The 16,699-nt window shown below is 38.9% G+C and overlaps 1 protein-coding gene across 7 annotated transcripts in view; it reads left to right on the plus strand.

The window, feature by feature from the left end:
- The first annotated feature begins 4,063 nt into the window (after positions 1 to 4,063).
- The window catches only part of LOC126984615 (protein Hook homolog 3-like), a 111,594-nt gene continuing 98,958 nt past the window's right edge, over positions 4,064 to 16,699 (plus strand). For all 7 annotated transcript variants that reach the window (XR_007737137.1, XR_007737136.1, XR_007737132.1 and 4 more), the window contains exon 1: positions 4,064 to 4,199. Coding sequence is in view for 2 of the 7 variants with exons in the window: in XM_050838407.1 (XP_050694364.1) it covers positions 4,161 to 4,199 (39 nt within the window). In the remaining 5 variants the exon portion in view is untranslated. The remainder of the gene's footprint in view (positions 4,200 to 16,699) is intronic.

Here is a 16,699-nt window from a genome sequence, read left to right on the forward strand (position 1 = left end):
TTTAAAAAATATGAGGATTTTTGGGCCTGTACCGATTGATTTTTTCTACATTAATTTCAGTGGGATAAATTGCTTCCTAATTCGAACATTCTCAATTCGAACAGCCCAAATGAACCAATTAAGCTCGAATCACGAGGTACTACAAACACTGGCACAGGGCACGTCACCATCACTAAGTGCCGACTGCCTTAACCCTGAAACACTACAGTGGGGTGTGAGAATACCCCGCGCGCCAACAAATTTGACAAGTTAGTGTTTCACTGGATCCCCAATGGCTATATCCGGGAGCGGTACCCGTTTTCTCTCAGTGCGTCACGAGGGTGAGAATCGTCAAGTCACCCCCCTGCCTGTGTGGCGCTGTGTGCATCTATTGGGGTATGATGCTACCCCGTTGCAGTGGAAAGATATGTTGGGATGACACATGAGACTATTTGGAAAATATAGGATTTCTTCAGATTACATAATGGAAAATAACTGATCAGTATCTCTATTATTAACTGATGCATTGAAGAATGTTCAGGGTGCAAAATTACCCCACTGCAGTGGCCATGGAGCAAAAAAAAAATCACTTCGTAGTAGCTTTTTTTTTTTTTTTTTTTTTTACGTGGGCTTTTAGCATACAGCAAATTATAGTGTTTTTCATGTATATATAGTGTGAAATACACATTATTTTTTACATATTCATAAAATACAGTATTTTTGCTGTAAAATCCATTACGGCTGCATGTGTTAGGCTGTTGAGAGCAAATTGATGCACGCGGGAAGAATCAGCTGATTTTGACAGTTCATGTGAAAACGTGTCGAGTTTATGTTTTTCTCATTTGCTTTGTGCGCTATCAAAGTTAGTAGAAGTTGTTAGTGTGTGTGTGTGTGTGTGTGTGTGTGTGTGTATATATATATATATATATATATATATATATATATATATATATATATATATATATATATATATATATATATATATATATATATATATATAGATATTATCCCTGCAGGTTTACGATTGCTTACTACAACACACAAAGGATAGTTACAACATATAATTGGTTCACTTCTTACCCTCTAGCTACATCTCTTTTAGAAAAGAATTTGCAGGTAGTTGGAATAATTCGAAAGAAGCCTTATATCCCGGAGGAAATGTTGGAAACTGCTAAAAGGGAAGTGGAATCTTTTGCTTTCCTTTTGGACCACAAAAGCACTTTGCTGTCCTACAAAGTGAAAAAGAATAAGGTTGTCCTTCTCCTTTCAACAGAACACAATGAAAATAAAATTGGAAAAAGAAACAAACATGAGATGGTGTTATACTACAACCATACAAAGGGCAAGATCAAGATGTCTACCACATATTCATGCAGTTTTGTTTTTGTTTTGATTGGCTACTTATATGTCACGAGGTACGTCAGTGAGTCACAAAAAAAAATATAATTTAGGTTATTTTGTGTGAATGGACTAAAAATTTTACCCCACAAAAAGTTGATTTTCACTTATCTTTTGATGATATTTAGGATGTGATTTACAGCATGTTACTGCCTTAGGAGTTGAGGATATCTATTTACTTTGCCAAAAAAAGTGGAAAAGCTAGATTTAAAGGGATATATTTTTGTATTTTAATATTTAAATACCACATGGTAACTTTTCTCAGTAATTTTTATATTTTCTTTATTGTATGAAAGTGTTTACTGAAATAATACATTAATGCAGTTGAATCTGTAAAAATATGGTTGAGCATACGGTAGAAAGAAGAAATTACCAATGAATACTTTCTACTGAATTATTAATATTTTTTTTCTTCTGGGGCAAATATCTACCCCACTGTAGTGTTCATGAAAAAAAAAATCGCTTGCAGTGTTTCAGGGTGATCCCTGGAAGAAAAAGAAAGTTTAGTGCAGAATTACCTACATAATTTTTTTTTTTTTTTTTTTTACGTTGTTGAGTGTTTACGCCACCACCTACCCATGCATGAGACTGTTGACATTGTAAAGAAGTCTCTCTCTCTCTCTCTCTCTCTCTCTCTCTCTCTCTCTCTCTCTCTCTGTCCTTCAAGTTGGAACAAGGAATAAGAAGTTCGATTACAAAATGCGCGGTGCAAACTCAAAAGCATAATTCAAACGTCAAGGATTTGGGTGTCAAAATCGCGTCAAACCTCAAATTCTCACAGCATTGCATTGATGCAGCAAATAAAGCAGTGTTGGGCTTTATTAAAATAAACTTTTTGTTAAAAAATAAAGATGTAATTCTTCCACTATATAATAGCTTAGTTAGAACCCACTTGGAATATGCGGTACAGTTTTGGTCTCCCCACCATGCAAAGGACATTGCTAAATTACGTGTTCAACGTCGGGCAACAAAAATGATCCCTTCCTTGCGCAACAATTAGTCCTACGAAGAGAGTCTTTCCGCCCTTAACATGTTCTAGCTCTCTTGAGAGACGAGTTGAAATGTAAAGTTTTGGAGCCGTCTGTTTAATGTAGAATCACTTAGGTTTAAGGACAGACCATGGCCGGGATCTGTGTGTGGTCTGATTTTCTATGTAAATCTCTCGTCACTGACAACCTCGATCTCTCCTTCCCATCTTCACTGACAACCTCGAACTTCCCTCCTTCACTGACAACCTCGATCTCTCCTTCCCATCTTCACTGACAACCTCGAACTTCCCTCCTTCACTAGCAACCTCGAATTAACTTCCCTCCTTAAGTTCACTGACAACCTCGAACTTCCCTCCTTCTGACAACCTCGAACTTCCCTCCTTCACTGACAACCTCGAACTTCCCTCCTTCTGACAACCTCGAACTTCCCTCCTTCACTGACAACCTCGAACTTCCCTCCTTCTGACAACCTCGAACTTCCCTCCTTCTGACAACCTCGAACTTCCCTCCTTCACTGACAACCTCGAACTTCCCTCCTTCTGACAACCTCGAACTTCCCTCCTTCACTGACAACCTCGAACTTCCCTCCTTCTGACAACCTCGAACTTCCCTCCTTCACTGACAACCTCGAACTTTCCTTCTTCACCGACTATACCTCGAACTTCGATCCCTCCTTCACCGACAACTCACCGTGGTTGTGCTCCCTCCCACCCCAGAGCCAAGACAGCGGGACTACACTTTGGTGGTAGCTATAAAAAAGTTAGGTAAGTTGGGGACAATGTAATATCACCTTTAAGATTAATTAATTGTATTTGCTTAGCAGGGCCACAGTGGAAGTAAGTCTACGAGCGGACTCTTTTGTAGGCTGTGAAATACAATCGTGTATAATTTTCAAATAAACAATCAATCAAACATTTTGCCGAAAAGAACGGAAAATAGATTTGCTACAGTTATCCCGTGAAATGGTTTTCTGTAATGAGATGAAACTGATTGATTGATAGTTTATTGTTGCAGTAAATAACAAGGGAGAAGGGAGGAACATGCCATCCCAACCCCCAGGCAGGACAGAATGTGATTATACAATTAGTAATACATGTGTAGGGAGCACCATGAAACCAAAAAGATACAATGGTAGGAATGAATGCACAACAAGGTAGAAGAACTGAAATAAGTACGAATATTACAATAATAAGTAGGTACTATCCATCCTGCTCTGTTATCTATCTCATAAATTAAAAACTCGAGATAATTTGCAAGGCTACATTGAAAACTCCATCAGTTACCAGATTGTCGTACTCAGAAGATCGCAATTACCGGTTTTAGACTCCGAACTGTCGTACCTATAAAATATGACTATATTCACTCAAGGTTATTGCTAAAACCGTTAACTAATGATGCTTTATTTGCAATAGCTAAGGGCGAAACCAAAAAATGCAATGTGCCAGGGTACGACAATTTGGCGACGCTGACTGGCGGCCGCTGGCAACGAGACCAAGGGTGCAATATTATCGTACTACCCACAGTGCATTTTTACGTTTCTAGTCCATAACTGTTACAAAACAGCATAGATAATTAACTATTTGAGGAATAATTATAAATGCATCTCGTTATTGGGGCTCAGGAGACAGTTTTGGTCGTAAATCGGAAAATAAACGACGCCGAGTACGACAGTATGGCACCATTGGGGACGAGATTGACCACAACAACCTCAGTCTGGCTTGAGCGGTGAGGGAGGGAGGGTGTGACGCTCTGACTCGGATTGCTATGTGAAGTTCAAGTGATAACAGGCTAATAATGGCGACCAGCTCACTCTGCAACAGCCTCCTTAAATGGGTGAGTGCGGGGACGCCTTTATGTCCGCGTGGGGGGCAGAAAGGAGGGGAAATAGGTACCAGCCGATAGCACCAAGCCAGAGCATTTTCCTCACCGACATTTATTTATTTATTTTATCCTCATTTGTCGACATTTATTTCCTATTTTCCTCATTTACCGACATTTATTTATTCATTTCGTTTCTATTTTCCTCATTTGTCGACATTTATTTCCTATTTTCCTTATTTATCGACATTTATTTATTCATTTCGTTTCTATTTTCCTCATTTCTCGACATTTATTTCCTATTTTCCTCATTTATCGACATTTATTTATATATTTGTTTATTTATCGACATTTCATTTTTTCCTCATTTACCGACATTTATTTTCTCCTCATTTATCGACATTTATTTCCTTTTTCACATTTATCGACTTCTTATTTTCCTCATCAATATTGACTTTTTCCATATTTATCGACATTTTTTCTCATTTAACGACGTTTGTTCCTCATTTATCGACATTTATTTTTCCTCATTTATTGATGTTTATTTTTCCTCATTTATCGACATTTTTTCCTCATCGACATTTTTCCTAATTTATCGACATTTCGTCATTTATCGAAAAAGAAATATAAAATTAAGTGAAACAAAAAAATATATATAAGGTATCCACAGACCTAGAGAGAGAGAGAGAGAGAGAGAGAGAGAGAGAGAGATTAGGAAGAAAAAAAAATGCCTGGCGGGAGTGAGTTTCCTGGCGCCATTGATTTACCATGACCAGGTGTTCGAGAGAGAGAGAGAGAGAGAGAGAGAGAGAGAGAGAGAGAGAGAAAGGCCACGAAGGAAAAAAAAATCAAGGGTCAAGACTAAATGCAGACTACAGAGAGAGAGAGAGAGAGAGAGAGAGAGAGAGAGCATCCAACTGCATTGTTCTCAGAAAGTGACACATGAATAGAGAGATGTCCTAACTTCCTTCTCTCTCTCTCTCTCTCTCTCTCTCTCTCTCTCTCTCTCTCTCTCTCTCTCTCTCTCACAGTTTGACATTTTGCAGGTATTCACAACTTACCATAAAATCTTGCCATGCGGTTAGCCTAGTATCAACTGCCCCCACCAACAAGACCATTTTCACATATACAAAAGCTTGACATTATGATCTTTTTCCTTTTTTTCACATATACAAAATACACAGAACTCTTGCTTGTTTATTAGTCTGTGTGTGTGCGTGTGTGTGTGTGTGTGTCCTTGAGCAAGATAACAAGTGGATAGGCCTTGTTAGTATTGCTTGTGTTATTAGAAGCACTGTTTATGTTTATGGTTTATGTTACTGTTTTTTTTTTATGACCAAGTGGCGATAAGGTAGATAATTATAAAGAAGGATGGAAGGGAAAATAAATGAAGGGAAGGGAGGCAGGATGGAAGGAAGGAAAGGAATGCTAGAAAGAACGAAGGAAGAAAGAAATGAAAGTAAATGGAAGGAAGGAGAAAGAAGGATGGGAGGTAGGATGGAAGGAGAGGAATGGTAAAAAAAAGAAGGAAGAAATAGATGAGAATGAGTGGAAGCAAGGAAGGAGAAGGATAAGAATAAAGGAGGAAGGAAGAAGATATTTATTTTATATCTACGTTCATTTATAGTTTATCATACATATCTATACATATATATTTCTCACTTACCATATTTTGATACTTTATTATACATACAGTTTGAGGGTTTACGATACGTATACATATTTCATACATGCACTTTCCAGTTTAGTTTTAAAAGTATACATGAGTTATTATGCATACTATACATAATTTATACATACAGTTTGAATTTATTATACCTACATACGCATAATTGATACATACATTTTGACAGTTTATTATACATAGCCTATTCTACATACTATACATACTCCGTGACAGTTTACAATACATTTACCAGTAGCTACATACGGTATTTCATGCACACCTAAATACATACATACATATACATACATACATAGCTACACACATTTTGCCAATCATGCTCAAAGTCGCCAATCATGTCAAACTATTTCTCCTTGGATGAGCTGTTTACTTAAGTCCTCAAAGGTTAATGCTAATGATTGTTTTTTTAAGTTGTTGTTTTCATGGGACTCAGTGTGAACCGTTACTTGTCTACGCATATAGTTTTGTTTATCCCAGTGATTGTTTATATGAGTGAGTGTTGAGCTATTTTTTTTCTTATTGTAAGGTACACAGCTCAAGGGTAAAAAAAAAAAAAAAGAAAACAAAACAAAACAGGCTGTTCAGCGCTTCTACTGCAAAAGCAAATAGAATGGAGTTTACCTTGATTGTTTGGTCAAGTGGTTGTTTACCCTCGTGATTGTTTACCCTAGCTTATCGTTGCCCTAGAGAGCGTTTACAGTAGGTAGGTAGTGATTGTTTTCCTTAGTGAGTGTTTACCTGAGTGATTGTATTCCTTAGTTACTGTTTACCTGTAATTGTTTAACCTAGAGACCAGTACCTGAGTGATTGTTTTCCTTAGTGTGTGTTACCTGAATGATTACTTACCTTAGTGATTGTTTTCCTTTGTGATTGTTTACCTAGTGGTTGTTTACCTTAGTGATTGTTTACCAGAGTGAGTGTTTACCTAGTGATTGTTTACCTTAGTGATTGTTTACCAGAGTGAGTGTTTACCTTAGTGATCGTTTACCTTAGTGATTGTTTGCCCTAGTGACCATTACCTTAGTGATTGTTTACCTTAGTGATTGTTTACCCTAGTGATTGTTTACCCTAGTGACCATTACCGGAGTGATTGTTTACCTCGTGAATGTTTACCTTAGTGATTGTTTTCCTTGGTGATTGTTTACCTTAGTGATTGTTTTCCTGAGTGATTGTTTACCTTGTGATTGTTTACCTTGTGATTGTTTTCCTTGGTTATTATTTTCCTTAGTGATTGTTTACCCTAGTGACCATTACCGGAGTGATTGTTTTCCCTACTGATTGTTTACCTTAGTGATTAATTACCCTAGTGACCATTACCTGAGTGAATGTTTTCCTTTGTGATTGTTTACCTTAGTGAGTGTTTACCTTAGTGATTGTTTACCTAGTGATTGTTTTCCTGAGTGATTGTTTACCAGAGTGACCATTACCGGAGTGATTGTTTATCTTAGTGACTGTTACCTGAATGTTTGTCTACCCTAGTGATTGTTTACGTTTGTGATTGTTTAGGTAAGTGCTTGTAAAGAGACTAGGGAGATAACTAACTACTGAGGGCGTCTTTATTTTTTTTTTCCTTTTTTTGTTTCGAGTTATTTCCTTTCCCGTGAAAACAAAAAACAAAAAAACGTGATAAATATATGTTGCTATCAGGCTAAGAACTTACTATTTTTTTTTTACATCCCTCCACCCACACCATGAAATAGATAACGTGATAAATGCATGAAATAGCTTAGTACGGATCAGGCTAATAACTTTTTTTTTAACATCTATCCACCCACATTATGAAATAGATACCGTGATAAATACAGGAAATAGCTTAATACGGATCAGGCTAATAACTTTTTTTTTAACATCTCTCTACCCACATTATGAAATAGATACCGTGATAAATGCATGAAATAGCTTAACCCTATACGTTCCGACCCCTTGAGATTTTTCGCCCTCGTATAGCCAGCATCGTATTGATTTTTCTGAACAACAATAACGCTCGTGAACACTAAGTACTGCAACCTAATCAATGGTGTAAAGCAATAGTGAATAATGAGTGAAAAGAAACTCTCAAGAAATAAAATCCTTTTCTCCCTCTTCCTCCTATTCTTCCTTCTTTTCTTCTTCTTCCTCCTCTTCCTATTCTTCCTTCTTTTCTTCTTCTTCTTCCTCTTCTTCCTTCTTTTCCTCCTCCTCTTCTTTCTCCTTTTCTTCTTCCTCCTCTTCCTCTTCTTTCTCCTTTTATTCTTCCTCTTCCTCTTCTTCCTCCTCTTCCTCCTTTTCCTTTTCTCGCTAGCTTCTCGCCTCTTTTTCTTCCTCTTCCTTTTCTTCTGCCTCTTCCTCTTCCCTTCCTTCTTCCTCTTCTTCATCTTCCTCCTCTTCCTGTTCTTCCTCCTCCTCCTCTTCTTCCTCTATTTCCTCCTCTTCTTCCTCTTACTCTTCTTCCTGCTCTTCCTCCTTTACTTCCTCCTCTTCGTCCTCATTGTACTCTTCATCCTCATCATACTCTTCTATCTCCTGTACCCTCTTCCCTTTTCCCCCTCCTCCTCTTCCTCTTCTTCTTTTTCCTTTTCCTCTTCCTCTGCTTCCTACTTTTCCTCCTCTTCCTAGCTTCTCGTCCTACTCTTCTTCCTCATTCTTCCTCTCACTCTTCCTTTTCTTCTTCCTTCTCATCTTCTTCTTCCTTTCTCTTGATTTTGCTCTTCTTCTTCCTCCTCTTCCTCTTTCTCTTCTTCCTCCTCTCCCACCTCTTCCTCTATTTCCTCCTCTTCTTCCTCTTCCTCTTCTTCATCCTCTTCCTCCTTTTCTTCCTCTTCTTCCTACTCTTCCTAGTCTTCCTCTTCTTCCTTCTTCCTCTTCTTCCTCCTTATTGTCCCTTCCTCTTTTCCTCCTCTTCTTCCTCTTCTTCCTCCTCTTCTTCTATACTTTTCCACCTCTTCCTAGCTTCTCGTCCTCTTCTTCTACCTCTTCTAGCTTCTTCCTCCTTTTCCTCCCCTACCTCTTCTTCTTCCTCTTCCTTTTCTTCTTCCTCTTTTTCCTCCTCTTATGCATCTTCCTCTCCTTCCTCTTCTTCTTCCTCCTCTCCCTCCTCTTCCTCTATTTCCTCTTCTTCTTCCTCTTCCTTTTCTTCTTCCTCTTTTTCCTCCTCTTATGCATCTTCCTCTCCTTCCTCTTCTTCTTCCTCCTCTCCCTCCTCTTCCTCTATTTCCTCCTCTTCTTCCTCTTCCTATTCTTCATCCTCTTCTTCCTCCTTTTTGGTGATGATGGTGATGGTGGTGATGATGATGGTGGTGATGATGGTGATGATGGTGATGATGGTGGTGATGATGATGGTGGTGATGATGATGGTGATGATGGTGGTGATGATGATGGTGGTGATGATGATGGTGGTGATGATGATGGTGGTGATGATGGTGGTGGTGATGATGGTGGTGATGATGATGGTGGTGATGATGATGGTGGTGATGGTGATGGTGGTGATGATGATGGTGGTGATGGTGATGATGGTGATGATGATGGTGATGATGGTGATGGTGGTGATGATGATGGTGATGATGTTGGTGATGATGATGGTGGTGATGATGATGGTGGTGATGATGTTGGTGATGATGGTGGTGATGATGATGGTGTTGATGATGCTGGTGATGATGGTGATGGTGGTGATGATGTTGTTGGTGTTGATGTTGTTGGTGTTGATGATGGTGATGATGGTGGTGATGATGATGGTGGTGATGATGGTGTTGGTGATGTTGGTGTTGATGATGGTGGTGATGATGATGGTGGTGATGATGATGATGATGATGGTGATGATGGTGGTGATGATGATGGTGGTGATGATGATGGTGGTGATGATGGTGGTGATGATGATGGTGGTGATGATGATGATGATGGTGATGATGATGGTGGTGGTGCTGATGTTGGTGATGATGGTGATGGTGATGGTGATGATGATGGTGATTATGATGATGGTGGTGATGATGGTGGTGATGATGATGGTGGTGATGGTGATGGTGATGATGATGATGATGATGATGGTGTTGATGATTGGTGGTGATGATGATGGTGATGTTGGTGGTGATGATGGTGGTGATAATGATGGTGGTGATGATGATGGTGGTGATGATTATGGTGGTGATGATGGTGGTGGTGATGATGGTGGTGGTGATGATGGTGGTGGTGATGATGGTGGTGATGATGATGGTGGTGATGATGATGGTGGTGATGATGGTGGTGATGATGATGGTGGTGATGATGATGGTGGTGATGATGGTGGTGGTGATGATGATGGTGGTGATGATGGTGGTGGTGATGATTATGGTGGTGATGATGGTGGTGGTGATGATGATGGTGGTGATGATGATGGTGATGATGATGGTGATGATGATGATGGTGGTGATGATTATGGTGGTGATGATGGTGGTGGTGATGATGGTGGTGATGATGATGGTGGTGATGATGATGGTGGTGATGATGATGGTGGTGATGATGATGGTGGTGATGATTATGGTGGTGATGATGGTGGTGGTGATGATGGTGGTGATGATGATGGTGGTGATGGTGATGGTGGTGATGATGATGATGGTGGTGATGATGGTGGTGATGATGGTGGTGATGATGATGGTGGTGATGATGATGGTGATGATGGTGATGATGGTGGTGATGATGATGGTGGTGATGATGATGGTGATGATGATGGTGATGATGGTGATGGTGGTGATGATGATGGTGGTGATGATGATGGTGATGATGGTGATGGTGGTGATGATGGTGGTCGTGATGGTGGCGAGAGAGAGAGAGAGAGAGAGAGAGAGAGAGAGAGAGGCCAGTCATAGGCTATTTGACCGTTTGAACCTAGCTCCCTCTTCCATCTTTCATAGTATTTTTTATTACGCTAAATTTCGCTTTCCTATTCGTCTTGATATCTCCAAATATCTCTCTCTCTCTCTCTCTCTCTCTCTCTCTCTCTCTCTCTCTCTCTCTCTCTCTCTCTCTCTCAATGCATCCAGGTCCCCCAAAATAAACCATACGACGCCAGGGATTTATATAAATTTATTTTTTTTTTTGCCGATAAGAGTATATTTGCTTATATTGAAAGGAACTGAATATGAATGACATGAATATTTCGCAGCAAGTGACACTGGCACTGATATTATTTTGGGTATTATCATTGTTGCCTGGTTAATATATATATATATATATATATATATATATATATATATATATATATATATAGAGAGAGAGAGAGAGAGAGAGAGAGAGAGGCCAGTCATAGGCTATTTGACCGTTTGAACCTAGCTCCCCTCTCTTCCATCTTTCATAGTATTTTATATATATATATATATATATATATATATATATATATATATATATATTTATATATATTTATCTAAATATATATATATATATAGAGAGAGAGAGAGAGAGAGAGAGAGAGAGAGCCAGTCATAGGCTATTTGACCGTTTGAACCTAGCTCCCCTCTCTTCCATCTTTCATAGTATTTTTTTTATTACGCTAAATTTTTTTTTTGCCGATAAGAGTATATTTGCTTATATTGAAAGGAACTGAATATGAATGACATGAATATTTCGCAGCAAGTGACACTGGCACTGAGATTATTTAGGTATTATCATTGTTGCCTGGTTAATATATATATATATATATATATATATATATATATATATATATATATATATATATATATATATATATATATCTGTGAAAGATGGAAGAGAGGGGGGCTAGGTTCAAACGGTCAAATAGCCTATGACTGGCCTCTCTCTCTCTCTCTCTGACTCCAAGCACGTACGTTTTTTTCTTTATTAGCTATATATAGGAATTGTCTGGCCAAAGTACAAGAAATTAACATATGTACGAGACACAGTTATCACCTTATGGTAGTGTCAAAATAAGTATTGTATGTGCCATAATTCGTCATCGCCTCGCCGCAATCACAAGCTCGTGTCGCCAACTGCCGTTGAATAACTCTCGTACACAGCGGGCTGTGTACGTTTTTATTATGTTTTTATTACAGCTAGCTTGTTTGTTGGTCTGTTTAGTGTATCAGCTAAAGCTTTGTTAACATAAAAGATGCAGAACATGCAGTATAGCACTATACAATACAGGTATATTAATACTTATAACAGTAATAATATCGTCATCCGGAGGCGTTTGAACGTTGGTTTTTTTTTCACAGCGTATCGCCGTGCTTCAAAATGATTCGCGTCGGTGTTTCTAAATATTCGTGTTTAGCAAGATAACGGAGGCTCCTATGGTTATTTTTGATATCGCATCTTAATCTACGGTATTTTCTACGTTTATCAGTAGGTCTGTTTTTCTTTTAAACTTGGTAATAAAAAAAAAATGATCGTTTTGACAAAAATCCTCAGGGGGGGGCAAATGTGGCCCGGGTCGGAACGAATAGGGTTAATACGGATCAGGCTAATAACTTTTTTTTTTTACATCTCTCTACCCACATTATGAAATAGATACCGTGATAAATACAGGAAATAGCTTAATACGGATCAGGCTAATAACTTTTTTTTACATCCCTCCACCCACATTATGAAATAGATACCGTGATAAATACAGGAAATAGCTTAATACGGATCAGGCTAATAACTTTTTTTTTAACATCTCTCCACCCACATTATGAAATAGATACCGTGATAAATACAGGAAATAGCTTAATACGGATCAGGCTAATAAGTTTTTTTTTTAACATCTCTCTACCCACATTATGAAATAGATAACGTGATAAATACAGGAAATAGCTTAATACGGATCAGGCTAACAACTTTTTTTTTAACATCCACCCACATTATGAAATAGATACCGTGATAAATACAGGAAATAGCTTAATACGGATCAGGCTAATAAGTTTTTTTTTAACATCTATCCACCCACGTTATGAAATAGATACCGTGATAAATACAGGAAATAGCTTAATACGGATCAGGCTAATAATTTTTTTTTAACATCTCTCCACCCACATTATGAAATAGATACCGTGATAAATACAGGAAATAGCTTAATACGGATCAGGCTAATAACTTTTTTTTTAACATCTCTCTACCCACATGAAATAGATACCGTGATAAATACAGGAAATAGCTTAATACGGATCAGGCTAATAACTTTTTTTTTAACATCTATCCACCCACATTATGAAATAGATACCGTGATAAATACAGGAAATAGCTTAATACGGATCAGGCTAATAACTTTTTTTTTTTACATCTATCTACCCACATTATGAAATAGATACCGTGATAAATACAGGAAATAGCTTAATACGGATCAGGCTAATAACTTTTTTTTTTCTACATCTATCTACCCACATTATGAAATAGATAACGTGATAAATACATGAAATAGCTTAATACGGATCAGGCTAATAACTTTTTTTTTAACATCTATCCACCCACATTATGAAATAGATACCGTGATAAATACATGAAATAGCTTAATACGGATCAGGCTAACAACTTTTTTTTTTCACATCCCTCTACCCACATTATGAAATAGATAACGTGATGATAACATGATATAGTTTAACACGTATCAGGCTAAGAACTTATTTTTTTAACATCCCTCCACCAGCGTTGCCAAATTATCGTACTCATCGCATTTTATTTTCGTAGGTGCTGACCGATAACTATAACAACAAAGAACGAAAAACATCAATATTCAACAGTTTTAGCACTAACTTTGATTTTCTCACGTTACTTGTGTAGGCACGAGAGTTTGAGGCATAAAAATGATATATACGATATGTGTTTAATACGATAATTTGGCAACACACCACCACCACACCATTTTTTTTTTACAACAAAGGCAGCTCAAGGGCACAAAAAAAACGAAAACAATAATAAAAAAGCCCGCTACAATAATAAAAAAGCCCGCTAAGCCATGAAATATATAACGTGATAAATACATGAAATAGCTTAAAACGTATCAGGCTAAGAATTTATTTATTTTCACATCCCTCCACCCACACCATGAAATAGATACCTTTGTTATTGCGCTCACAGACTGATTATATATTGGTGGCACGAACGTCTCTCTCTACCCAGTGACTTTGCTTTTATTATTCACACACACACACACACACACACACACACACACACTTGCACACATTTTTATTTTTTATTTTTTTTAACAGTTTCACGGTTGATTTCAAAGCTCATTCATTCATTTTATTTTGTTTATATATATATTTTTTATCATGTCCTGGTTGGTGGATTTGAGTGGGTGGATCAGTTCTCTCTCTCTCTCTCTCTCTCTCTCTCTCTCTCTCTCTCTCTCTCTCTCTCTCTCTCTCTCTCTCTCTCTCTCTCTCTCTCTCTCTCTCATAGTGATAGTTTGGCAAGACTTCTGCGCCATGGACGTGAAAAGCAACCCTCATGAGAACTTGCCTAGCTAATCTCCCTTGTGACCTTGGGAAACTTGCTTTGGTGGAGGTTGTGTTAGTGTGTCCACGGGTAGTGTTATAGAGCCTGGTGATAGTTTGACAAGGCTTTGGTGGAGGTTGTGTTAGTATGTCCATGGGTAGTGTTATGAGCCTGGTGATAGTTTGACAAGGCTTTGGTGGAGGTTGTGTTAGTATGTCCATGGGTAGTGTTATGAGCCAAGTGACAGTTTGACAAGGCTTTGGTGGAGGTTGTTAGTGTGTCCACGGGTAGTGTTATCGAGCCTGGTGATAGTTTGACAAGGCTTTGGTGGAGGTTGTTAGTGTGTCCATGGGTAGTGTTATAGAGCCTGGTGATAGTTTGACAAGGCTTTGGTGGAGGCTGTGTTAGTATGTCCATGGGTAGTGTTATGAGCCTAGTGATAGTTTGACAAGGCTCTTGCACCATGGAAGTGAAAAACCACACTCACGCTAATCAGACTCTTCCTTTTTGTGGACTTTGAAAATAGTTGTGAGAGCCGATCGAGAGTATAATAAATGGGACCTTAGAGGATGATTATGTTTTCTTTTTTTTTATATTACCATTGATTTGTTTTTCATCCTTGACGTATATATGTAAACAATTATCCAGACACCCCAATCTAGTCTTGTCTGGTTAAGCTGCTTACATGTTGGATGGAATAACTCTCTCTCTCTCTCTCTCTCTCTCTCTCTCTCTCTCTCTCTCTCTCTCTCTCTCTCTCTCTCTCTCTCCACCTTGGTTTCATAGGTAATTCATTCGTCCCTCAGTGACTTATTTTTGTTATCCATACACACACACACACACACACACACACACACACACACACACACACACACACACACACATATTCTCATCTGCTTCTTCCATCCTTCCTTCCTTTCCTTTCTTCCCTCTCTTCCTTCCTTCCTTCCTACCTCCCTCCATTTCTTTCCTTCTTCATTTCCTTCTTTTTCCATTCTTCCTTCGTGTTCTCCATAACAGTCCTTCCATCCTATCTCCTGTTATTTATTCCTTCTTTTCTTCCTTCCTTCTTTCCTTCGTTGTCTCTTTCTTGCCTTCCTTTCTTCATTCCTTCATTTCTTTCTTCCTTTTTCCTCTCCTTTCTTCCTTCCTTCGTTGTTTCCATTTCTTTCTTTCTTTTCTTCCTTCCTTCCTTCCATCTCTATCTTACACCTTTGCTCTCTTCCACTTTACTTCCCTCCATTTCTTTCTTGCTTTCCTTCCTTCCTTCCTTCCATCTCTATCTTATACCTTTTCTCTCTTCCACTCTACTTCCCTCCATTTCTTTCTTACTTTCTTTCCTTCCTTCCTTCCTTTCCTTTCCTTCCTTCCATCCATCCTTCCTTCCTTCCTTCCTTTCTTCCTTCCATCCTTCCCGCCATCCTTTCTTCCCTCTCTCCCTTCCATCCTGCCTCCCTCTATTTCTTTCCTTCCTTCCTTCCTTCCTTCCTTCCTTCCTTCCTTCCCCCCTAACGTTACACAAGCGGTTTCATTACCTCCTCTAAGCTCCTCTAAGTGCTATCTTCTTGACATAACTTCAGCCCTCCTAATTAGTCTTCGTACCTGCCTACCTGTCTCACCTGTATGGCTTCCTGGCTGGGTGTGCGTCTATTTCCGCTTGTGCTTGTTCGTTTGTTCCTTGCTTCGTTGATTGACGGTCGTGTGGGTCAGGGTAGTGTGTGTGTGTGTGTGTGTGTGTGTGTGTGTGTGTGTGTGTGTGTGTGTGTGTTATAATCGGGAAAAAAACAAGATACAAACAACATGTGATAGTAAGGTGGTATTATTATTATTATTATTATTATTATTATTATTATTATTGTTATTGTTGTTATTTGTATTGTTATAGTTGGCAATAACAAAAAATAAGGAGCAACAACAACAACAACAACAAACTTCAGTAATTTGCAGAGTAAGACAAAAGGTATTTCCTGATAAGTGGAAGAGGATGTGGAGGAGGAGGAGGAGGAGGAAGGAGAGATGGAGTAGGGGCCTAGGAGGAGGAGGAGGAGGAGGATGAAAGAGAAGGTGGAGGAGGTGGTGGAAGAAGAGGAGGAGGAGGAGGGGGAGGAAGAGATGGAGGGAGAAGAAATGGAGTAGGAACCTAGGAGGAGGAGGAGGATGAAAGAGAAGGTGGAGGAGGTGGTGGAAGAAGAGGAGGAGGAGGAAGAAGAGATGGAGGAGGAGGCTAGGAGGAGGAGGAGGAAGAGGAAAGAGAAGGTGGAAGAGGTGGTGGAAGAAGAAGTGGAGGAGGATGTGGAGGTGACTGTCAGGCATTGTTCTATCATTACCACTGTCCTTGCCACCACCACCACCACCATCATCATCATCATCATCATTATTATTATGGGCTGTGAACCTTAACCTTAACCTTGCTCATGGGGAAGAAGGAAGGAGGAAGAGGAAGAGGAGGAGGAGG

This window comes from Eriocheir sinensis, chromosome 57 (genome assembly GCF_024679095.1).
Source record: "Eriocheir sinensis breed Jianghai 21 chromosome 57, ASM2467909v1, whole genome shotgun sequence".
NCBI classification, from domain to species: domain Eukaryota; kingdom Metazoa; phylum Arthropoda; class Malacostraca; order Decapoda; family Varunidae; genus Eriocheir; species Eriocheir sinensis.